The sequence below is a fragment of the Larimichthys crocea genome, chromosome XII, assembly GCF_000972845.2.
Source record: "Larimichthys crocea isolate SSNF chromosome XII, L_crocea_2.0, whole genome shotgun sequence".
NCBI lineage: Eukaryota > Metazoa > Chordata > Actinopteri > Sciaenidae > Larimichthys > Larimichthys crocea.
Genome location: NC_040022.1, coordinates 23,817,619 through 23,843,541, shown reverse-complemented (window position 1 = coordinate 23,843,541; position 25,923 = coordinate 23,817,619). Strand labels below are relative to the sequence as shown.

Genomic DNA, 25,923 nt, shown 5'->3' with positions numbered 1-25,923 from the left:
TTTTCTTATCCACATACATGAACCATTTGCAGATGCCTGGCCATAAAGGACAGAAACGTGCATGCATTCTTTTAGCTGGAGACATTATATTATTATCTGACATTATCTACATATCCTATCTGTCCCTTTACCTTTACACATATGCTCACAATTAAGCCCTGTCCATTGTATTTCCCAACTTATATTTATTTGGCTAAAATGAGAGGATAAAACAGGATAAACTCCTTTTTTGACTTGTGCATTATAACTTGTGCATTATAACTCGTGCATTATATAAGTTTAATGAACATTCAGGAGGTTAAAACAGTGGAAGAAGGACAAAGAAGTAAAAGCTTATTGAGCTTCGGCGGCATTGCATTGTTTCTCATGTTATTTCAAAAGGAAGTTTGCTCTCTATGAGCAAATTGATGTAATAGGGCCTGCATGACAGGAGTGGTGCTGTTTTATGTGTTTATGCTGTTAGCGTGGGACCTTGCACAACAGCTCCCAGCTATGGGCCAGTATATTTGTATGTTTGTTTGTTAGAGTGGGCGTGTGCGTGCATGCTGCATCAATCCCCTACCGGCATCCTACCTATAAAAAACATGGGTGGTCAGCCTGTTTATTGTGTGGGTTTGCAAACAATGCTCAGCCATTAGGCTTACACCAGTGAGTCATACGCAATGGTTAAATCTACTTACGACCTTAACTTGAGTGTTTTCAATCATAATCTTTATTTCCATTTTGCCTCAAGCTCACTGCTGGTACGGAAGAAGTCCAAGACCTCTCACCCACTAAAAGTACACATTAAATGTTCTTGTAAAAAAAAAAAAAAAATAGGGTCATCCTGGACTGTTGAAAGTAGCAAAGAGAATCAAATATTTTCATAGAGCATCTACATATTTTGTTATTGACGTCATGACGTCATCTCGGAAATTATCTAAGGATCCTGGATGATGTAACAAGACGTCTAATACTTTGGTATATAACTGAAAAGCTAATAACATTGTCATGACTGTACTGTATAGTGCTAATTATCAAATGGTAGCATGCTGCCATGTTAAATTAAGCTGGTTAACATTGTAAAACATATACCTGCTTAACTTCAGCATGTTAGCGTCGTCATTGCGAGCATGCTGATGTTGGCATTTAGCTGAAAGCACAACTTCTCGTAGCATGGCACAAGACTCTTTGTCTAGTTATTACTCTATCTGATATTAAAGCAGGAGCAAGAGTCTCACGTTAATGTCTGTGTAGACATTTTCACTATCGACATCAATTTTCACAAATACACAAGCATATGTTCCGCTGATTCTTGAGAGTCTGGACAAAACATGTCCCACATAGACTAGTCTTATTTATATCAAAAATAAAGAAATTAATAATGATTGACAAACTCACAAAGTTAGATCTAAGGCAAAATAAAAGATAAAGTTTGAAAATGCATTTTTCTAATGATCTGTGCATTCATAACAGTGTGAAATTAAGCCTTTAGTTTATATATTATATTTTATTGCATATCAGAGTAAGTAAACACTATTACAACATATGTCAGAACTTAAGATTCTTGTTGGGCTATTATAATTATATAATTCTATACTTTTAGTGTGTCTGACAGAGTTGACACAAATCAAGTTTTTAAGGTAAACCATGAATTTGTTAAAATGTTTTTTAACCTCCAGCCTGCACCTCTACATGGTTAAATAGCACAGATCTTTATCTACATGAATATATAACTCTAATCAATATAGTGTGAATTTTCAAAAAAAGTTTTACACACGGTGGTACACAAAAGCACACATGGACTACTGTGTTTGTGATTATCATATCCATCATAATCAGACCTGCACTTGTACCTTTGTTCCCTTCTCTTTCTCTTTCCCGGAGTCCCCCTCCTGTGATCTTTCCCCTTGCTCTGTTGAGTGATTGCTTAAAAGAGAGGGAAGTTAACGACAAACATAATCCCCCCTTTGCCTGTCAATCTAATCCTTCCACTTACAAGCAAAAGGTGGAAACTACAAAGAAGGAGACAATCTGGCCCATTGTATTTTTGGATATTCATTTAATGATAATATCACTTTTCCATTTGTACAAATAAGTTCACAGAATAAAAAATAAAAAAAAGAATGACAACAAGGAGCTTCCCAAAATAAACAGGGAAAAATTAACAATCACATTGAAAATACTTTTGGTTATCTTCAATGTATTCTATTTTACAGACAAATATTCCAGTTGCATTGCTTGATTGTTTTTTCTGTGGCTTCTCAATGCATGTTGTAGTATGGAACTGGTAATTGTGTGCTGGGAATACTGTGGGTAACTTTACAGAAATTCACAGATGTGTCTTTGGTGTCTTTGCCTATAGGTGGAGTTGTTTGGGGCTTAATGTAATTCTTGGCATGCGGCCACAAAGAGGGGGTAACTGATAGTAACTTGATGTCTGCAGGTCTTTGCACAAGATAGAACACGTTCTTGCATTATCAAGGAAGTTGACAAATCTACGCCTGTGCACACACACACACACACACATACACACACACACACACACACACACACACACACACACACACCACAAGGTTACTTTAAGTCCTTATTTGGCCTATTTTCACAGATTTGTATCTCTGCCTTCTGTGTCTGCAATAATACCCTTACAGTAGATCTCCCACTTTGCAAATCTCATTGTCCTCTACACAACCATTTACGCTGTGCATCTGGTTAGGTGCAAGTGAGCAAAACTGAGACACTCCTTGCCAAGGAAAAATTGCAGCATTACACTGAGCAGGTTAATTTTAGTCAAGGGAAACACAATGCACAACCACTATTTGCTTATTTTGGGCCAGGCCGAGTAGTATGTTGTATGTGAATTGTGGTTGAGGGATAAAACAGGAAATATAAATAATAAATAAAGTATCTGAAGTTCTCTCTTGCTGTGGTATAGTCATGTGAGTGCTTACTGTAATTAAGGCAACCTCTAAACTGGTTGAAACTCAGTGCAGCGCTGAAACAGAAGGGGTTCAGTCAACTGCTTCCCTCTGTAACTTAAGTAATCCTGCTTACCTTTTCCTTTTGTGACGGTAAAGCAGACTGACGGCTTCAAAATCAAGAAGGGGGATTTAGTCTCGAGTCTGTCCAGACTCACATCTACTTAGACTGTCTGACATTCTGGGGGCAAAGCTCTTTGATTGACTTTGCTGGTACCAAACAAGTTTTAATCTTCAAAGATTTTAATCTGCTGTTTTGTCTGTTAGTCACAAGAGGAGGGAGGGGGTAGAGGACATAGAGAGCTGTTAACAGTCACAATGTTGCACAATAAAAAAAATAACGAAGACACAGGTATAAAAAAAAACATACGTACAAAAAAAATCACAAGCGTTTAAGAGCCAAATAAAGCAATACAAGCATCAGCTATTTTCTCAGCACGACTTCATTTGGTGTCTTAAAGGTCATTCACAGCAAGTACTGATCCCTTTGGGGTAGTACTGAGGAGTTACAACATGCAGCAAAAACATTGGCTGGTAGTGTTTAGTTAGGCTGTCATGATGGGGAAAAGGCAGCACAATCCCATTTCAGTGCACTCCTTTATGAGCAGATAAAGGAGGGCATGAGGTCACTATGTCCTTTAACCCTAGACAACTCACCATCAGTCTCAGCATCATAGTTTGGGAGATAGGTTGCCAGTCCAGCAATGTGAGTGAGGAAATATTACTAAAGCAAGATGCAGCATGTAAATGGAATAGAGGCACTTTCAATGCTTTTTAAAGTCTAAACAAATGTTTTTGAACTTGTTTAATGTCAGTTTAGACAGCTGGTTGGCATTGAGTTAAAAACATGTCCAGTTTCTCCTTCGCTGGTTAACTGACTGATACCGCGTCCTCCTTTTTCACAACAGCCGTTGCTGCTCTCTGTATTTCACACCTGTGAGGAAAACATAGCTGAAGAGTTAAAATCCTCCTTTAAGTCTGCGTACTCCAAGCCAGATGTCAAAAGTAGGAAGGCTTGTGTGAAGACATATTGTTATTTGATGTACAGTGATCCTGTAGTAGCAACACCTCATATTCCAGATTGCCATTCTGAACAGCAGGTTCAGGAATCATAAGTTGGGGCTGTTTTTGAGGCAGTGCCCCATTGTCCAAGCCAGCCTTAACTCCATCCAACTCTAGCTGAGAGGGCTCACAGTCTAGGTCCAAGTGGCCTTTGGCCCTCTTCCTCCGAAGATAGCATACCATCCCCACTGCTATTGCTATCAGTATCAGCAGTAGCAAGATGGCAATTGCAGGCACCAACATAGTGGTCAGTCTCTGGTCAACAAACCGTGCATCATGGCTGCTGACACTTTCAGCTGTTTGGGCCTCAGTGCAGACACGGTCTATGCCACTGGGGGCACCGAGTGGACTGGCACACACACTGTAGGTGGAGTTAGGCTTAAGGCCTCTGAGTCTGTACTCTGGGAAGGATGCTGGTAGACTGAGTTGAATCGGCCTGCGGTCTGGACCAGAGAGATTTTGGTAGGTTAGGCGTATTCCGCGGATGTAAGGCCGCATCTTAATGTAGCGGTGGAAGTCCAGCAGGATTGTAGTTGTGGTTACTTCATGTGACCTGATATCTGGTGCATCTACAGTGACAGTTGCCATAGGGATTTTAGCCTCTGGTGGTGAAGGCGGGTGATTATTTTGGATTTCACAATACATGCCAGAGGTGCCATGTGGGCAGGTGCACTCTACCTGACCATGCTGGTCAAGGCGACAAGTACCGCCATTCAGACAGGTGTGAGAGGGACAGAAATGCTGCTCCTCATCTGAATCCAAGCTGCTGCTACTGGGGGATGCAGGGACAGGGGGCAGGAGAGAGTCATCGTCTTTGTTTGTGGGGTTGTCACTTGCCCTGAGGACTGGAATAGGTTTAGTTGTACTTGGCAAGGTAGTGACGGGAACAGGCAGAGTAGTAGTAGTTTTGACTGTACTAGTGGTGACTGTAGTTGTGGTAGGACAGCCAAAATCCCTGTGCTCCAGTCTTTCCAATACCTTTCCAGCATTGATAGGTGGGAAATGGCAGCGGGTCTCTTCTGTTCTCTCCAGAGTGATGCTCTGGGCTCTCAGCCATCTTGGGAACCATGCTAAGTTGCAGAGACAGTTGAAGGGGTTCTCTGCTACTGTGAGCTTTCTGAGGTGTGGTAAGAGCTGGGAGAATTCTTCAGGGAGGCCCTGCAGACTGAGGCTGCTAATGTCTAACTCCTGAAGCTCTCCAAGGGTCTGAAAGTCCTGAACCTTAAGTGGACCCATTGGGTTCCCAGCCAGGCTGAGGTGAATCAGCCCATGGGTTTCCTTTAGCACTGAGGGGAAGGACTCAAGATGGTTCCATGAAATGTCCAATTCGTGAAGGTTCTTTAAATTACTAATGAGCTGCTTATTCAAGCTGGTGAGACCCACGCCACCCAATTTGAGTGACTCCAGGTTTGGGGTCTGCAGGTCTGAAGGACCCAAGGTGGGTAAGACATTAAAGCGAAGGTCTAGCAGCAGCAGCTGTGGCATTGAGAGAGCAGGCAGGGATGTCAACTGGTTGCCCTGCAGTTTGAGTTCCAGCAGGTGCTCCAAACCATGAAAGGCAGCAGGGTGGATGGTTTCGATATGGTTACTATACAAATAAAGGCGCTCAAGCAGTGCCATACCCTGGAAGCATTCCTCTGAAATGTGGGTGATCTGGTTGGATGACAAGTCCAGGTTTCTCAAAGAGGTCAAATGTTCAAAAACCCTCTCAGGAAGTTCAGTCAGTTTATTTTGACTGAGGTCCAGCATTTCCAGGTTATCCAGACCAACAAAGTCCTCAGTTGTCAAGCCCTCAATACCATTGGAAAAGAGGTAAAGGCTTTTTGTGATTGTGGGCATTCCTTTGGGAATGGTTGATGAGCGTCTCTGGAAACATAAGATGGAGTCTGGTGTAGAACAGGTGCAGTCCTTTGGGCAGTCACTGGACATGGTGCCATCAGGAAGGATTAGGAAGAGTAGAAAGGGCATCAGTGGAGTGAGAAAGACCTTCATGGTGTAGACTCTTTCTCTCCCCATGCTCAGCCTAAAACAAGAAAACATAAACAGTCAATGACCTGCATAATCATACAAAGAAATACAAAAAATATATATATGAGGGCCTTTTTTCTCTCTCAGTATAGTCTTGTTTTCCAACCAGCCAGGGTCAGCTATTGGTTCAGTATGTGGTTCTTTAATATGTTTGTAGAGGGAGATTACTATCAAAGGTTTAACTGTGCATGGGGAGTGATCAAAGACAGTCTTTTGTCACAAGTCCTCTCAAACAATAGGGTTGTAGCCATGACCTCAGGCTTCAGAGGTTTTTTTCTAAAGTTGGGGAAAAGTTGACATAGTGGCATCTTGCCACACTTTCCTGGCTCAAGGAGTGCCACATTCTCCCTGCAATGATCTGTGTAATAGATAGTACTGTGGGATGACAAACAATTGTGTCCTTCTCTAATGATTTTACAGATGGTTATGTGTGTGTGCACAAGCATAACCACATGTGCATATACTGTATATATAATAATAATAATATATGTGTGTCTTTTTGTAAACAAAAGGGATTGTATTTGTAGGCCACCACCCACTGCTATTTACTGTACTGCACACACTCTGTGGTTACAGTGGGGTCACAGTTAACTGTTTCTATGTTTATGACAGACTCCATAGCCTATGAAACACACAGACACACAGCGGCAATGAGCAATACCAACTTGTTTTGTTTTAGGGATGATGTATCAAAGTAAAAACACAGTGAGTGACTGAATGTTTTTCTCTCTTTGAAGAGTCACTGAAATAGTGAGAAGCTTCACATAAACCCCTCTGAATGATTCACCGTAAACACCGCTCTGGTCTCTCCACTTTCATATAACCATACCGTGTCAGCTTTGTGTGGCTGTATGTCTGCCATACTGCACGTGGCCATACATCTGTGGATGATTTACTATGTGGCGTTCTAAACTTAGAGAGAAACTTTACTGATAGCACGGTGCTCCTTTCCTGACTATAGACAAGAAAGACACAGATACATGCTTTCTTTGTTGTCATTACGCAGACTGAAGGGCAGTTCTGCTTGCCAGACAAGTGTCTCTTAAACCATAAAAAGGATGAAACATACAGACATTGAAGAGAGTAAACCATCAGGAAGATAACATACTGTGATAAGCTAATTACACCAGAGCACCACTGAGTGTGATGGAGGGGGGTCCAGTATCATCTCATCAGACCACAGCTATGGCATTTATTTTCCTTCTCTTTCAGCATACTTTTCTTTTGGCTCCTCCTTGAAATTGCAACCTCCTTGGAAAGATTCTCTGATTTCTTATTTGTCCTTCTCCAGTGTATAAACTAAAAGCAATCATGGCATTCGCTTGAACCGCACTGCCAACTTGTTACTCTCTTTATCCTGATAACTCTTTCAGGCATGGCGGAAATGTTATTCTGTGCAGCCAGATGCCAATACAATGACCCTTCTCAAAACCTCAAGGCTTGATTGAACAAAGCAGCTAACCAGTTTGCAAAGTCAGCACCTGCTAACATCACAGGAGTAAAACTGCCTAAAATTTAGAAGCCGTGAGAAAAGTTGGACCCACTTAGCGTTGTAACTGTTTGTGGAAAATCATGTCCAGAAAGTAACAGCTAACATCTGATGCTGATAGTTTGTTGCTGGCTACAGTTGAATGGGCAGCAGAGGTGAAAGGTTGCAGTTATCCCATAATTTACCCATTGTGCCTAGGGGAAAAAACTTCAACAGGTGAGTAATTACATGTACAGAGTTGTAAAGATTTCTTTGGCCATAACTCAGTGGCTGGGGAGAAGTCCAAAATAAGAACGTTTTATTTGCTCGTGTTGGAAGTAAAAGTTTTAATTGTAGTAATCAATAATAATTGGAGTCATAAGGTCATAGGATTGGCAGAACCTTTTAAAATAGTCAGAGAAAAGGGTTGGTTTTATTACACAGCTCACAAATGAAGGTGGTGCTCATGGTAGAGGGAGGAAAAAAGAAAGTGTGGCTGCCGTGCTGCATATGTGTACAGAACAAGGGAAAACAAAAGGATTTGGGAAGATAAACAGGAGATGAAGGGGATAGGAAGAATCAAGCAACAGCTGGGAGCGTATGCATATGATCTCAAGTTTTCATATCGTCACTGTGTGTGGGGGTGCTGCAGGATACGGCATGTGTGTGTGTGCACCAGAGAAGGCTGTACACACACATACTTTGTTAAAGGGCGCCTGTTCAGAGCAAACACCACATTCACTTTGCCGTTTGTGTGAGAGAAGTATCACATGTGTCTTAAGTTGTCCAAAAATCCAATCTCATTCCTTTCCGGAGATGGAGAAACCTGACTTTGTTTCATTATATCAGGGCCAGTGATGGGTATAAGGGTCCGGTGCCAGAGTATACAACAATATCAAGGCAGCCATGAGAGGATAGTGAGTTTTGCAGATAAAACTGAGAATATTTTTCTTAGAAACTCAATGTGGCGATTCTACCATAGCTCCCCCGGGCAGAATGTTTATTTGAGCGTGTCTCATTCCAAACAGGCCAAGCACATCTGATAACCCAGTGGAGGAGAAACTGAGGTGGATGGGGAGGGGTTCAGTCAGAACACTGCCAGATCACACATAAAGGGAAGCTTGATAGGTTAGATCCTCATGTTTTCTTTCTTTCTGGATATGAGTGACTTGTGCAGGTCTTATCAGTGAGATAAGGCACACTTGTGGCGTCACTACAGTATGGATTCACAGTATACCTAAGGGTTGAGTGACTCCTGGCTGTGTGGCTTTAAGTGTTTTGAAGCAAATGCAGGTGGAAGGCCCCGAGAGAGATAGTAGAAAGACAGGCTTGTCATTCTGAGCAAGGAGGAATGCCCCCTCCCCTCTTGCCTTCCTCCTCCTCTCTTGAGTTGTAATTTCCTTTTCGCTCCCCTGCGCGCTTGTTGAGACATTCCTGAGACAGGCAGCAGTTGAGTTTGAAAAAGTGAGCTTGTCTGTCTCATTGGCTTGGCATTTAGAGATTAAAAGGGAGCCTTTCTGGGTTTATAAACCCACAATGGATTGGATGAATGATGGTGCTGCCTGCATAAATAGGATTTCCTAAATCTTTCTAACCAGATTTGTTATGTACCAATTGTTCTTACATCTGTGTTTTCTTTACTCTCGAGTATAGGTTTGTGGGTTGTATTAGAATAAAATGTGTTGGTTGATGAATATGTGGAAACCCCCTGAGGGCCAGAAACGGTAAGGAGCAAATACAAAGAAAAATGCATGGGAACGTCTTTGTGCTGACACTAAGTGAAATACATGGCAGCCCCTTTAAAAGACAAATTAAAAAGGCAATAACAAGAGGCAAAAGGAAGAAAAGCATTTTTCCCTTTCCCTCAGCTCACTTCTTATCGTGATTTTTCTTTCCTTTCAAGATGAGGAGGGAAAGAAAACAAGTAGGGGGAACAGCAGAGACAAAAGCAGATTTCTGTCAGCAGGGGCACCGGGGTGGAGAGGTGGATAAGACCTGGTTTTAGGGGGGTGAAGTGGGCTTCAGCAATTAAATCCCAGCAGGCCAAGCGTCAAGAGCCCTTATCTTTAGAGCTGAAGGCCAACACTGAGGGGCAATGAAGGGTACAAGAGGGAGTAGAAAATTGCTGTGTGTGTATGTGTATGGAGGAGTCGCAGGTCACTGTGCACTTGCATAATATAGCAGGCTGGGCCAGAGACTCCAGGGGGCACCATGCCAAGTCACGGTAAGGGGATAAGGCTGCACACTACAGAGTGCATACACCCATTAAAGAGGCCCCTTCTCGCCAGGGGCTTTATCTATTAAAGGAACAACGCTTGTGGTATGTGCATTAGAGTATGATCTACAGTGTTGTAGGTCAGTTCACTGGGGTGCACTACTAAAATATACTACTATAGCAGCTCCTCTTTTAGATTTACTACAGTAGCACGGGCACATGAATTCACAGTGGTTGTAAATGATAACTTAGACACCCAAAAAAATGCTGGTGATGAAGGCTGATGTGAACCCCTTGACCTCCACCCCTCTTTTCCTTGTCCCCCTTTCCCCTCTGTATTTTTGCCCCTTTTCCATCCCTGGCCCTACAAGAAAACAAAGGACAACTCCTCTTAACACACGCTCTCTACTCTCATCCATTTCTACTGTCAGTCCCTGCCACAGCTGGACCCTGTTATCCACAATCCAGTGGGGTTATCCGTCAACATGACGAACGGGTCAAGAGAGAATTGTGAAGTAGCACAGGAGAGAAAAGAGCATGCTCGTGCAGACAGAAACTCTGCAGCACAACTGTGGGTTTAAAAATGTCAGCTATGTTAATGTCAGTCTGTTGGTACGCGTTTAATGTTGTCAAGTATTTGTTTATGGCATAAGCTAACGTGTCCCTAATATAGTGCTTTATTGGTGTTAAACAAACATCTGATGAACAAACAGAATATGTATGAATCAAAAAGGAAGGGAGTTTGGAGACGGGATTGTGATAACTGTTGATCCTCATCCAAGGTTTTACATTAAGGGGCTCTTGGGGATCTCGCAAGTTTTGGCAGCATATGAGGAATTATTTTTCAAAATATATATTTTCACAAGTTCAAATGTAGCACTGAACACCTATTTATTTATACTGAAAATAAATCTGATCACAGAAATTTGAAATCTATTGTAATTTTGTCAAGGTGTGAGCTGCATCATCTTAAAGCTTAGACACGTTTAAGATGCTCAGATAAGACACATGATTGGCAAAGAGCAAAGCTCAGCAGCATAAAACATTGTGTAATGCCAGTAGTAGCAAAAAAAAAAAAAGAGAGACAATTTTCCAAAATATGCTCCATTACGATACCCTGCACTTGCATCGAGGTCAATCAAGCAGGCAAAATACAAACACAGGCGAGAGGACATCTGAAATGAAAGAATGATGATTGTTTTACAATGTCTGTCACTGGCAATACTCATCTATAGGCCACAACATCGTTGCTATGCTTTGTAGTGGTTCGAAGGGGGATTATGAGCTGTAGTAGTTTTATAATGTGCTGCACAAACAAAGCTTTCCAACTGATTTCAGCCTGACCACGAGAATTGCATCAGCTCTGCCAGCGCTGATTGATATCAAAGCGTCGGTGTATTAATTAACACAAACAACCACTTAACCAACAGGCTGGTTTCTGTCAGGCTGCCTCCCAGATCCAGACTTTTAGTCCTGTTTTCTTATTCTTCTCTCATTCTGCACTTTTTTCCCCCCACATTGTGCACATCTAAATCAGTTGCAAAGCACCATATCACTGGTATGAAAGGCGGCTCTTTTCATCTCAGGATTTATGGTTTCAACCAGGCTTGCTTATAAGGACAGTGTGAAGCATTACTATTAGATCCTACAGCTGGAAGACTTGAAAGAGAGCATAATATACATGTACAGTCCAGGGGTGAATGGGTGGGTAGTGGAATAAACTCAGAAAAATATTGAATGTTTGCTGCACTACAGGAGGGATATGGGGCAACTCTGTGTTGGATTTTGAGATACGAGTCATAAAGTTACATTTTCATTTGTATATTGTCATATGGTCATTCCAGATAGCATCAGTCCAATGGACAACAAAGCCCGTGAAGCAGAGAGGCAGAGAGCGGCTCCTTGAGGTCAGAGGTCAGGCTCTAGATTAGTGTTTCCACTGCTGCTCAGTATTCTGTGTCCTCTGTTGTAACGTTGGTCTAGACAACACAGATAACAGTCGCTGTTTGACATGGGCACACACCCAGCTCTGGTTTCACCCACACACATACGCACACACTCCTACACCTGAAGCTTGCGGGTCCTTGTCTCCACAACAGGTGCTTTCTCTGCTCCTTCAGGGCAACATGAAATCCAAAACCTCTGAAGTGTGTCTGTGTGAATGATGTGACCTGCGCCAAAGCTCCAGCCTTAGACGTCTGTGCACTCCTGCCTCAGAGGAGAGAGAAGGAGACAGGGGAACGGAAGCAGGCAGAGGTGGGCGGCCGGGCAGCCAAACTAGACGATAACTGGGACACATCCACAGCAAGCCGGCAGTCTCGCTTTTCCTCCTCTGAGCTTTTAGAGCATAGAGGTCAGGCACTATGAGTTCCAAAAGGAAATGTGGACCATTTCCTTTTGTTTTACTGCTGTAGGATATGACAGATAGTGCTTGAGATGCTAGACTTGATTTTGTTTTTATAAAGGCACACGAGGGGAGACACAGGACGCACTGGCTGAGGTAGACTCCCTCTTCTTCTCCCCTCTCTCTAAGTTTACACAGTGTCCTCTTGTTTTGCCCAGCAAGTGACGTCTCAACACTGACACACGTCTTTCATCAGTACACCCTGCCCTGTGACCTCTTTGGACAGACAGTCATTGAGGTCACAGCCGCGTCTCTTTCGTAGGCGCACACAAACACATCTGTCTGAGATCTTCACCACAGGATTCTCACATTACACAGACGCAAAGGATTTCAGTGCACCACTTACAACCTGGGCTTGTATCTGTTTTCTTATTTCCCCATGGTGTTTGCACCTACAACTCTTGTCAGTCCAAGCAGTCTCTCTTATGTTGTTCACCCTGTTGGCTAAGTGGAGCACCAAACCACAACACAACAGTAGTCACAGTTGTCCAAATAGACTACCAGGAAACAGTTAATGACATCCTAGTGTCACAAAACTAACTCCCTCCTTCACCTCGGCTTTTGCCACCATATCCTGTGCACAACCGTTCACAGGAATTTAAAACTTTATTGTACTGTCTGGCTCACTGACCCTGAGAGCAGTGTTGTCCAGAGCTTTGTGCTCCTGAGAGGGTCACAGAAAAGCAAACGGGTCTCAGACAGCTTTTTTAGAAAGACTGAATAACTTTCAAAACACCTGAGAGAACCTGGTCTGGCGTGCAGTAAGGGGTATGTTTGTGCAGCGTGTGTGCTTACGGTTAGAAATGGCTGGATGGACCTGTTTTATCAGTTATCCACAACTCTGGTGTAATGTGCACACTCCAACACGCTGACTATCTCTCTTGACATTCATTCCAGCTCCAACATGACTGCAGTCTGTCACTGTGCGACCTGATCTGTATCTAACAGATAGACAATAGACAATAAAGTACTCTATCTAGCTATATAAAATACAGAACATTCATTCCTCAGAGCTTGAAAAAAAAGCACTTTTTTTTATATACAGACGGTGTGAGTCTTTTTTTGTTAAAAGGACTTACAAATCGTGCTACTTTGTACAATACAAAAGCTCTCTGAAGCTCCGAAAACTGTGGAAAGCGAGCCACAGTTGATTGACTGAAGCTATCATTCTTTCTTTGTATAAAAGATCAGAAGAGACCACACTGGATGTTGACAGTGTTTTTACCTTTGTCCTTTGTTGCACTGTGTAGGAGGTTAAATTAGAGCTCAGCTAAATCAGAGGGTGTGTATGAGTCAGGCAGCATGCAGGCACCCTGACTGGCAGGCTGACTATCCTTGTAAGACAAACAGTGTCACGCGTACTCACTGAGGAAACACTCGCGAAGGATCCATCTGCCTGCCTGCACACCTCTCCATAGATCCGTATCGATTTTTCACTCGCTCGTTGAACATCATGTGCTCGAGTGCACAAACACAAGCCCACGAACGCGCTGCACAAACAGCCTGTTCAACAACTCACACGCTCTTGTTTGTTTGACACGTCACACAAATATTTCCCTGCCTGCTGCCCCCTTGCTCACCTTATTCCTCTCTATCAGGTTTGTTTTTGTAGATGGCAAGAGTATGAGTGGAATCTGATGGAGACACATCACCTCCACCTGCCTAACAGCCCTGCAGGGCCCTGTGGCAGCCACATAGTTGTCAAAGTGTTAATTTGGCTGAAGACCTTGTGAGAGCTCAAGGCTATAGTAATGGGATGGCAAATAGAAACTTGGAGCAGTGCTGGTGCTGACAGGTAAACATCAACGTGTTTGTTTTGTTAACATGCAGTTCAGCATAGATACTTGTAGGATGCATACATACTCACACCTCATACGAAAAAAATGTCTTCCTTGTGTACAATTTAGTTGACAGCAGCAGCATAACAAATATAATTGCTATGTAAAGTAAAGGACAGAAGCAAGTGATTTATTGAATAACAGATTGACAACCAAGTAAATTACTGGTGGCTGTCCACGTTATTCATGACTAGTTTGTAAGTCCAAGTAGTCATGGCCCCAGTATTGTTTGAAATTATATTAATATAATATATAATATTGAGTCTCATTCATATTCAGTTGTATATAATGTACACATACATCAAACATTTGTTTGTTTTTTTGACATAGCCCTGAGTTAAATGCAGGCATTGTGCAGTGGTACTTGTTTTTCAGGCCTCAATCCCCCCCCACACACCTTTCCTAAGAGTTACCGTTTGTGATTTTTCTAGTTATTCTGCCCTGTAGGTTTTTTTCCTCCTAATTAAAAAAACAAAACAAAAAACACCTCAGGCATGTGCCACACACACAAGGTAGATGTGAAACTGAGATCAGTGGTGCTGATTAGGATGTCACAAAGGAATTTATTGTGAAACTACTGCCAGTGCTGGGGAGGCTGGCTGGCAAACCAGCAGTCATGCAGTACAGTTTCCCCCGCCTCCAACACTGACATGCCTTTCTTCCATGCCCTCGGGTGCCCTGTGTTTACCTCCAAAAAACCCTTTGACATATTCGAAAGAAGAAGCTTGTTAGATAGACACCTAATTTGATTAAATGAGTCGTCCACTTTTATGTTTTTTTGGTTTTCTTTATTTTGACTTAAATTCTCAGATAAATGACAGATCAGTCTTTCTCATTGATTACAACACTGACCCACATACTTATTAAACAGGTGAGCACTACCATCTTATCTCGGTGAGTGTAAAGACATCAGTCAGCAACAGTCTATTAAAACATCAACGCTGACCCTCGGCTCCACAATTTGCCTGAAGCAGGTGCACGCTGCCAGACAATTCTTCATATGCAGCACAAACAAGGCAAGAGAGAAAAAAGGGGAAGGAGGGTAGTGTCAGAAGTGGATAAATAAACGAGAGAGCCCTCTGTAACCTCAGGTTGCTCAGCTCTGCTGAATGCAACAATTCAGTTAACTGTCTACAAGGAATTCATAGTACATTTCCTAGAAGGCTACAATATGAACCCCCTTCTCATTTCCAAAACATTAAACAGCATGATCTTCCTGACAAAGCTGTTCCATTAAAAACATACACAATCATAAACAAACACAACATTACCCCAGGGCTATTGTGTCCATTTAATCCACATGGTCCTGCTTCTTAACAGACGATATTACTCTTTTTTTAAAGTTTAGTTTTGGAGATTGTTTCATTTACATTTTTGCTGACCAAGTTTTAGACCTTTTTTTTAACCATTGCCGACAACCTTTGGCTCTAGTCATTTGTACACAGTACCTGTTAGACTTGCTCGAGCTCGATGTAATTTATCACGCAGAACAAGCTAAGATTAACATTCACCACATTGTTACTTTGATGGCACGTTAACTTTGCTCTGATTTGAATACTGCACTGTATTACCATGTGACAATAGTGTAAAAAAACACTATTTTCTTGATGTTTACAACTCCCATTTAAATGGTTTGTTACTAGATTTTATACTATTCACTGAATAAAGAGAAAGACAGTCCCTTGGTATAATTATGAGGAAGCACATGTGCCTTCAGTATCTGTATCGCTGTCACATACTGTAAAGAGACAACCTGACAGACTGCCAGAGAGGGGGAGGGAGAGGATGAATGATGCTTTGTTATTGTTGCAGAATAGTAATGTGTCTACATAAAGAGCAGTTTGTTTGCTCTCACATCCGTTCATACACGTCATTAAGTGTGTACGGTAGATTCCTGAGCTGACCTGTAACACACGGAACAATGCGCACCTGTGTGTGTTTGCTCACACGTGTGATCTGCCTTCTGTGTGTGGTAGAGTTAGAGTGTTATGAATATCATGGAGCACCCTTGTTTGCTCTTCCATGTTTGCTTTAGGGTAGAAATATTAACATTATTAACCGACAATTATACACTGTTGCCATGGTGTAAGGGTGTTAATCAGCAACGTACTCTGAGTACGAATGGGGGGAGTTTGTGTTAACCCCTTTATGTCTAGAGGTTTAATACACATGGTATTAATGTGAACCACAGACTGCTAACAGACACACATGTGGCTTGGATTCAGAGCACACACTCACATTTTACTATGTACTCAAATACATACATGTACTGTATGTAGGCAAAGGTGTGGCAGAGATGTATAGTCAGCACTTGCCGGAAAAGGCAAGTAAAACACACACAGGATGTCAGAGTGAGCTATAATTCATTGTAGTGTGTACAAGCTTTGATGTCAAAACTCCAGGATTAAGGCAGAAATGGCTCCAGTGTGTGTGATGACATTGAAGTATTGTCTGCATAGCAAATAATTTACAGCAAGCAAGCAGACACACCATGCACAAATTCATGACCTGAGGAATATGTGATCTCTTATTACAGCTGAAAGTCAAAACCAGAGAAAGTATTCGACACCACCACTGCTTTCTCTTCTTCTATTGTTTTCCCTGAGGAGAAATGGGCTGTTCAAAGAGCAGTGGAGGGGCAATTAGCGAAAGCAGCTATGTGCGTCCAGAGGCCCGAAGCCTTGGTCTTGTCCTGCACGTATGTGTGTGTCTTTTTCCAAGCCCACACACTCGCTGTCATAGCTCACTGACAACTAGCACAACACAGGAATGAGGTGAGGCAGTGCAGAGGGGTCAGGAGCGGTTTGTAAATTAAAACAGAGAATTGGAGTGACAGTTTTTTGTACCGGTGACACAAAGACTGGACCAGCAGATAAAGGTGGAACAAAGTTCTGGCAGTGTATCTCTTAAAAAAACAGGAAAATGTAAACTTTGTCCATTTGCGACAGAAGAATTTTGTTAAATGTAGAATATCACCAGACCTATCATCCTTTTAAATGTGCTGGGACATCAAATCAGATTAGATTAATCTGCTTTTTCTAGGAGAGTTACTACATTTTTCTCTGCAAAAAAAAAGAAGAAGAAAAATAAAGCTTCATAAAACTATGAACCTCACACACACTGTAGGTGTTAACAAGGTTACATGTACCGAGGAATTCCGCATTCAACCCACAACTCCATAACTTCAGCAATCAGACAGTCCTGGTAAACTTCATACCTCCCTCCATTCATTCTCTTCCTTTCCCCTCTGTCTGTAACCTTACACAGCCTCACTGTATCCATTAAATGCAGTGTGTGTGTTAAGAGAGCCGCTCTTGTTCTCCTGCCAGTCTTGTTAAGAGGCTCAGAGTTGTGTGAAAGGACCCTATTGAGGAGGCAGGGTGTTACGGTTAACACAATAAGGACCGCCAACAGCGTGTGGTTTGGGTTTGTGGATGCAAATATTCAAAGTGAGAGTGTATTATTATGACGCGTGTCAAAATAACAACATTGCTGGTGTAATCTATCTTACATTAAACAACAGTCAGCTTTTTCTTTTTTGTATTATGATGAAAAACTATTCCTGATGTTAACAGTATGTTTGTATTATAGTCGCTGGCCACATCATATTCATAATGACACAGATTGCTAATAAAACTGTCAGATTTAATTCCATGCTTTACTCACCCAGTGAAGAAGCTTCCTCCTCTACTCTTGCTCCACTTTTTTTTCTTGGTTTAAGGTCTTCTTTTGCCTGGAAATAACACAACAGTTGTGCCTATTAGCCAAATATGTCGCAATGTTTTTAATCTTTTCTCTACTTATTTGCAATCCAGCCTCGCGTCATGCATTGTTAATGACCAGCAAGCCAAACAGGAAGCTGACAGTTAATTGGTTGGATTCCAGCTGTGTGCGGGTGCGTGCTGAACGCTGGCAGGCCGTGTGGCAGCACAAGAGAATGACAGAGCGGGAGAGGAAGAATGCAGGCCGACCACTCTCCACTCTGTCAACTCCTTGTGCTGTGGTATCAGCCCATCAGCCATTGCCCAAGAGTGTCAGTGTGTGTTTGTAGAGCGTTGACTTAAACTGTTTTGAACCCCTATATGTTATACTGTATTTAAAGCATGGTTTCTGGTGTGATCTGCAAGATTACCTGAGTTTCACCCTCTTAAGCTGTTGATTGAGATGTTTTTTAATTTGCCGACGTCAGACAATTTATTTCAATGCCTGCACCAGTGCTTTCCCTCCGTTCGGGTTTTGATCAGGTTTTTGTGTGTAAGACACTCTGACACTGTGGCAAAGGCCATCGGTGTTTTAAAGCCAAGAACAGCTTTAATGTGTAAATGTTTTATGTGATAGCAGCTGGCCCGAATTCACCACACTTTTTGTGTGTTTTTAATGATTAGCGTCTCATTATCCATGACCACAGAACGATTTGTGCGTGCCTTCATGAGTTGCTTTGTATAAATTCAGTCTTAACTAGCATTGCATGTTATTCTTGAGCGTGCTTATGGGATCATAAATATGAGTTGGTTTTTGGGAAAACCCACACGCAAAGTGACCACTTGATAGATGTTTTATTAGTGGGAGACGTTTGGCCAAGAGCAGCTCCCACATTTCTTTTCTAATGGTGGACCTATTTTACATTCATTTAATTGATTTAAGGCATGATCATAAAACAGCTTCAGAGATAATTAGATGGGATGCACTTGGTATTTCTTTGTTGTTCTCTCCAGCACAGACAGCCTGTGAACTATACACCTATTCATACTCACTCGTCAAGACTCACTCTTCCGGTACGTTTTTCCTAAGTAGTGTTTGTATGCCATATTTCATATACCTAAGGTCTGAGTCAAACAGTCTGTCGACGCGGAAAACAGAATGAGGACTAAATCACGTGTAATACCTGATTGTGTAACACCTGAAATGTCACTTTGCTTTGCATGTATCGTATCAGAGTCGTCTTGCAGCACATGTCAGCTTTCACATACAGAAGTGTCGTCTTTACATCTGAAAATAACCAGTCATAGTGCATGGCTCGGTTTGGCCAGCTGACTTTCTGTGAGTCCTTTGCTGCACTCTGCCTCGTTTGTTTATTTGTCTGTGGGGGTGTTTGGCACTATACTCTAAGCTCAGTGCATGTTTTCAGGTTATTTGCATACATTTTATTACATGGCGACTGATCATATGTGTCTAACTGCTAAGTGTGTGCACTGATCCCGCCGCCGTCAGTTTCGAAAGGTCACTGTGTCTCCGTCTTAGACAATCCCTTGACTGCACCATAAATATTCAGCTTTCAATGTGGAACACACACACACGCACTTAAAATAGATGCAAATCATCTTTACCGCACAGATCCAGGAAAGACTGTAGCACTCTTTAAAAAAGACAAAACTGTTGACAAGGATGTCTTAATAGTGTAGGCTGCCTCCACATCTTGCCATGAGGCGTTTACTCTTTAATTTGTACAGACTGCACACTGCCACATCATTTGTAGTATCTTTTAACCTGCCAGTGTCTCTTATTTTCTCTCTGTTCACCATTATTGGTTTACTTTTATATTTACTCTCTTTTGAAGGAACTATTTTTGTCATTCCCTTCTTTTAGAGGTCTGATACTTTTCAGCCTTTCTGTCCACTATAATTTTCCTTCTCCCTCTGTGTTCATCTGTTAAACATAAATATCGCCTCACCCTTCGCCTCCTCTCTTTCTCCTTTTCTCTCTCTCTCTCTCTCTGTGTCACTCCCTTTCCCTTTCCCCCTCTGGTTTAATCTCTCCCAAAGCAGAACAAAGCTCAGCAGCCTGGTGATAATGTTAGAACCACTTTGTAGTGGCATCATCTAAAACGGCCAACAATTTGTCCAAATTATAGCTCAAAACATCAGCCCAACCCCTACGCCTGCACAGGATGGATGGGATGAACAGAGAAAAGGTTCGTGCTTGCCTGTAGGTGTGCAGCCTTACTTGATATTTAAAGGTCTTGTATGTTGAATAGGTACACCAGTGACAAGCTGTGACTTGTGGCACTGTCACAACAACCTCGCTGTTGATTGCAGTGTTGAGTGATTGAGATTTGGGCTGATACCTGGTGGCATTCGGATATACACATGCAGGCATTTGCACGTAAGCATGCACTGATTTTCTCTCTCTGGCTGCCTCTCGCTCTCTAACAGTTCGGACAGCAACAGATAAAAACACTATTTGTGTCCCTGGCTGTGACGGAAATAGACATTAAGCAAAAGGGGACCAGAGAGCTCCAACATTGAATGATGTAACGCAAGAGAGACTGTGCGCGTACGTGTCAGCTTGTCTGTACGACGAGTGTCTGTGAATGTCACCACTTTCTGTGACGAACAAAGCCTCGGACACTTGGTGACCTCATGGTGAGTGGACACACACAAACCCACTTGGTACACACACCTCATAAATTTCCTCAGATGTCTTATCATTCAATCCATATTAAGTAGAACATTGAGACTTAATTTTGATTTTAGTGGTTTAATATTTGACCTCCTCATAGTGAGATCTGTCTTCCTCTCTTGTCTTCTTCTGGTTTTGGTCAAACAGTATGTAGGTATGTGTGTGTACCCTTCCCTTGCTTTTGCTCTTGCCTAGTAAGATCTAGTTCAAGGCTCATTTCCTAATTACAGTGCTGGCCAGAGGTAATTACAACCTTAGATTAAGAGCCGTTTCTCTTTTTTTTTTTTTTACGGGCCCACTGAAATGCAGCAATTTGTGGTGGCTTTCTGGGATGAGCATCCTCCCTCTCATCCTCTCTCTCTCTCTCTCTCTCTCTCTCTCTCTCCCCCTCAATCTCCATCTGTCTCTCACTCTGCTCCTCTCCCCAAATACTTCACTGGAGTTGGTTTTTGGAATCCGCGGGGATTTTTGGCCTTCGGAAGATTTTCCAACCAGAGGGGGAAGGTTAAAGAAATAGCAGAGTTTAATTTCATTTCACTTAAAGCTTAAGAGAGAGTAGTTTTCTTTCATGCCATATTTGATTCAGAGGCCCATCTTGCTTTATAAGATAGACAATCTTGTAAAGAAAATCTGACAACAGCGAGCATGTGTGTGTCTGTGGACACGGAGGACAGCAGTTATTTGGGGTTTGAGCTCAAGCTGGGGCACTCCAAAGCCCTCAGATCCTTTCGCATGTGTGTGTATATTTATGCAAGGTTTTGAAGTGGTTCTTCTGAACGCATCATTTGGCTGCATCGGCAAGCTCTTCTTCAATTTAGCTTGGCAGGCGTATGGGCTGGGGTTTGCCTCCACATACCACTGGGTCAGCATTGATGTGTGAGCCTGAGGCCTTTGAAACCGGGGGTTTTATTTAAGACGCCTCTTCGAGAGAAGTGCTCCAGCTTTTGGTTGTCAAACATGGTATTGCCCCCCCCCTCTTCCTCCTCCTTTTAATTCTGACCAAGGAATTTGAACATTCGAAATTCACACATACTTCTTACTAATTGTAATGAGCCCTCACTTTTACATGGACTTGAGAAAAACAAATACACACATATTCACATATTAATTCCAACTTTCTGCCCTGTCGACTCCCGTCTCTCTGCCTGCTGTGTGAGTGCCCCACTCTTGTCCTCTTCTCCTACCTCCGCCACCCCGTATCCGTCCTATCCTCTCTTCCCCAGGCATCCTCGCCTCAGCACCTGACTTTTAACCCCCTAATCCCCCTGATGCAGAGGGCGTTATGCTTGAGGCACTGCCTCTAATTGGCCTAAAGCAGAGCTCTGGTGATGCGAAAATCCCCTGCTCTGCTCCAATAAGATATCCAGAAGATCTGTCTCAACACAACAAATGAAAGAATACAACCGTCTAATAATTCAGATGTAGACATCAGTTTTTTTTTTCTCCACCCAAGCTCTTTGGCACATATAATGAAATGCCAGGCTTGATTTTGTAAACAAGAAAATGCTAAAAGTACAATCTGACACAATGTTGGTAACCAAGTCCTGGATGAGTAGTGCGGTTTCAACATCACTGTCACAGTGGTGTGACAGAAGGCCTGTGCTTAATTGTTTCAATTGGGTTTCATGACAGAGGGTTCCTTTGCTTAGTCATGCTTCCCGTCCACAGACCGACATTTAAGAAATGTCCCATGGGGATAATCCACCCAGTGTGCATATGTGGCTCACACCAGCACACACAGTTGCACGTTTTATCTTCAAAGTGTCACTATATGTTATGGAACTAATATTTTTACAAGCTGTGACTTTCACTTTACATCACAGGGGAAGAGATGCAATAGGAGGAACCTTCTCCTCATCCTCACATACATTGTTTCTCCACTCAGACTTCTTACAGTCCAGCTCTCAGCAGCCAGAAGTGTGTCAGTGGCAACAAGTGACCGTACAAACACAATTGTCGACTGTTTAGAGAGAGAAATTGAGCAAAAAGCTCTAATGTACAGCTCCATGTGAAGAAAATAACTACACTGGTACAACAGCAGTCTTGTACTGTAAGTGTTACAATGTGTGCAGCATAGTAGCCTGAAAGTTCTCCACATTAGTGACAGATAATTGGCCTCCTGTGGCCGCTCTGCTGTGTCTGGTAGCCTAATATAAAGCAATTACCACCATTATATACTGCCAATGACACGGTAGCTTCTCCTATAGCGTAATGACAGCCTGTGAGGAAACACACATGGCAAGGAAACAAGCGGTAAACCGGTGCAGGGGTTAATTGCAGAGCTATTGGAGTAGTTTACATCCCCTGTTTTGCCCCCAGGAAAGATTAGGTGATTTTCTGTGCCTGTTTGTGGGGGCAGTGTAAAAGATTTTAATCCAGCTGAAAGCTGGAGGGAGGCTGCAGTCAGAAGACTGTTCTTACTTGAATTAAGCACCTCAACGAACTGCATATGTGGTATTTTGTAACCCACAGTTGGATCTTGGGGCTTCATCTTTAATGAGAAAAATAAAATAACTTCTTACGTAGACCTTCTATGGGACAAGATGAAGCTCTTTCAGAGATCATCAGAGTTTATATTGGCCTTATATTTGTAAAGATAAAACGAAGCACATGCAATTACAGTTCTTTGTGACTTTACTTTTTGAACCAGACATTGGTCTAAATCTGTTGAGTCATGTCACTTTATTGGATGTTGTATTGGTGGTGTGGGTCACTCAGAGATTTAATCTCTCAGGAATTTGACCTCATCGCTCATTTCTCTCCTGCCTACACGCTGACGGAAAACTCATGTCTCTCTAATTTCTAACATCAGCCAGTATTTCATTCATCTGTCGCCGTCAGCTAGAAATCAAATATTTCAGTTGTTTGGAACTTGTCCACACTTCAGTCAAAGTTATCATATTTTAGTTGAGTGCACAATCAAGGAGATATTTCATAAACGTGTTATAACAGTAGCAGCTGTTGATAGACAGCTTTAATATTGTAGTTTGTGCTTAAATAATCATGGTTTATGACTCAAACTTGGAAAGAATTACTACATTTATACTAAGGTTTTCTTTGCCTTTCATCCATTTCATCCGTCTATCACTGATAGTCAGGCAACAACAGCACATTAACACATAGAAGCTGCGATCTACAGTATGTTTCAGTGATGATACCATATCATATGTACGTATCTATGTAGTTTGGACCCTTCTCTTGTCTTCAGATGTGATATAGTCAAAGGTTAATCTAGTTTTGACCTCACGCCGGTGAGATACTTAACGCATTGGCTTTCAACGCATGTGTCAGATTGAACTTTCTGTTGTGGGACGTTCCCCCATGTGGGTCCAAAAACAGCTGTCCTCTGCGGTGAACACGGCTCGGTGCGGTCTAGACACTCGGCTCGGCCCCTGCGTGCTGCACGGCGTCCTGCGGTCCAACACCAGCCCGCCTCATTACCGCCCCGACGGCTCTTTTCGCTCGGCGCACAAGCTCGCGTTTTTACGCAGTTCACCAAAAAACAGACGAGCTGTTTTATTGTCAATATTTGAAGCATTTCTGGCGCCGATAAATAAAAAAAAGAAAAAGGTACATCCAGAAAAAAAGTCACTGGAGCGTTCACGTTTATTTTAAGTCCTTACAACAAAGAACTGCAGTATTAGTGCACTTTACAGAGATGCTGTACACATTTACAGAAAACTACAGAGCTGATTATTACTGTAACATGCTGTTAAATGTTAAAATCATAAAAACTTTTTATAATATTATAAACTTACTGTTGAGCTGAACAAAACCACGTCTCTGGATTCTAGTGAATTTTCGTGAAGGGAGTTGTCAAACACGACACACAAACACAACTTTAATTAGGAGCACTGGTCGTTGTGGCTTATCTTTTTAAAAGGAACATAAGCATCATGAAGAGTTTGGGTTTTCTTGTTTAAAAAGATTCTGGTAACTGGCGCAGTTAAAAAGTTCCTAAAGTTAATCATATTTCGTCAACACAAACCTGTCCACTCGTCTTTACGCACTTCTTGATCGAGTTTCAAGTGTCGGAGCCAGAAAAGTATGTAATGTTTATCCTTATTTTATTAGTCAAAGCAGAAAAGTCTTACCCTAAACTTCGAAGAAGTGAAATTGTGAGCGCAGTCGCGCTTCTGTCTTTATCCAAACGGAGCAGTTCCCCGATATAACTCCAGACCTCGTAGTTTTCCGAGTGTGCGCTCTCTCACTCATTTAAAAAAAAAAAGTTTCTGTGAACGTATTAAACTTGTTAACAAACGGTCTTCCTCAAATCCTTGGAGAGGTACACCGACCTCCACGTCAAGGAATGCGCTCAAGTGCTGACTCCCTTGGACAAAAAGCGCTTTATTGGTGAGCACAGAGGAGAGTTTAAGCGGAGGGATGGGAGGGGCGAGGCGAGGCGAGGCGCACCGCAGCAGAGCGCACGGCTGCACACAGCAGAGAGCAGCAAGCATCTCACCTTGCAGCTTGGCTGAAGTGTTAAGATGAAAAAAAAAATTCCAGCCTGCTTTTCAGTTCAGTATCTTAATGCCTACCTGCACGACCTGTTTTTAAGCAGGAGACATCACTGGTTTCATTACTATTCAGATGCAGTTGCATACATTTCTTAAGCATGAATTGTTTTGCAGTTTAAAATTTTGCGTTTTGCTCCTCTTTTGCAAAAACAAACCATGCTTATAGACATTTTGACAGAGCTAATTCCAGATAACACAAGACTCACATCAAACTAGCTGGTTACACAATCTACAAAACATGTGTGGTTAATATTTATGCAAACTGGGGAAAGAAAAGAAGTCAAGGAAGTCCTTTCCTCTACTTATGTTTATCTGTCATATCTGGTCACACACTCAGTCACTTATGAAGGACTTGTTAGTCGCCTCCAGAGTCTACGTGCAGTGTACATTAGTACATATGGTCACTTCATTCACAGAGCACTCTTCAAGCTGAGAAAGCTATTGAATACTTCCTAATGCCAGTGACAAACTACCCGTCGGCAGCTGGCAGCCTATTTCAATGTCAGCCTGTCCCAACAAGGTACAGTAAGGTGATAGCTCTCAGGAACTGTGTCACCTCCGATGTGTACTTTTAGCCACATGTCACAGAATGAGCCAGTACCCTGAAGCCTCTTTTGTACACCGCTCTAATATTTGCATTGGTTTGACCTGCGCAGAAGCTTCTGTTCTCTGCGCATGTTGACAAGAAATTGCTAACACGTAACTGAGACCAGGCCAAATTTGTCCTCGTGGTGATGTCACTCTCCCTCGTGCTGAAGGCGTAAAGACTCCCAGCAAGAAAAAGACAAACGGATCTCTCTTCAAGGCCGTAACACGTCTCCTGAAAAACCACCCCCACCCTCACTATCCTCTGTGCAAAGGACACTTTAAGGTTAATTTGTTGATCCATGCTTATTTATTTTGTTCAGTTTACTTTCTGATAGGAGTCTCCACACAGTCTGTGGCTCACGCCTGTCTCCTGCTCCTTCTCCCTCTGCTCCTACTGTTGGAGTTATTACATGAACACACACACACGCACACACACACATTGTA

General features: G+C 42.4%; 2 protein-coding genes across 4 annotated transcripts in view; one reads left to right on the top strand and one right to left on the bottom strand.

Moving 5' to 3' along the window:
- LOC104925700 (mitochondrial import inner membrane translocase subunit tim16) overlaps positions 1 to 25,923 on the top strand; it is a 110,675-nt gene that overhangs the window by 50,740 nt on the left and 34,012 nt on the right. The gene's annotated exons all lie outside the window — the stretch shown is intronic.
- Positions 1,804 to 25,923, bottom strand: vasnb (vasorin b). Of its 2 annotated transcripts, XM_010739387.3 has the most exons (3): positions 24,469 to 25,923; positions 17,642 to 17,708; positions 1,804 to 6,045 (listed from the first exon to the last, which is right to left on the bottom strand). In XM_010739387.3, exon 3 carries the CDS (start codon positions 6,036 to 6,038, stop codon positions 3,960 to 3,962), a length of 2,079 nt encoding a protein of 692 aa, XP_010737689.2. In that variant the 5' UTR covers positions 6,039 to 6,045; positions 17,642 to 17,708; positions 24,469 to 25,923; the 3' UTR covers positions 1,804 to 3,959. The 2 variants fall into 2 exon arrangements, with proteins under 2 accessions (XP_010737689.2, XP_019113576.1); XM_019258031.2 differs by lacking the exons at positions 17,642 to 17,708; positions 24,469 to 25,923 and adding an exon at positions 13,504 to 13,695.

Bases quoted from the DNA above. Each gene is read 5' to 3' on its own strand.
- vasnb (XM_019258031.2), bottom strand. From the start codon at position 13,592: ATGATGTTCAACGAGCGAGTGAAAAATCGATACGGATCTATGGAGAGG. The intron at 6,046-13,503 runs GTGAGTACGCGT...TTCTTGTTTTAG, and splicing joins CCTTCGCGAGTGTTTCCTCA to GCTGAGCATGGGGAGAGAAA.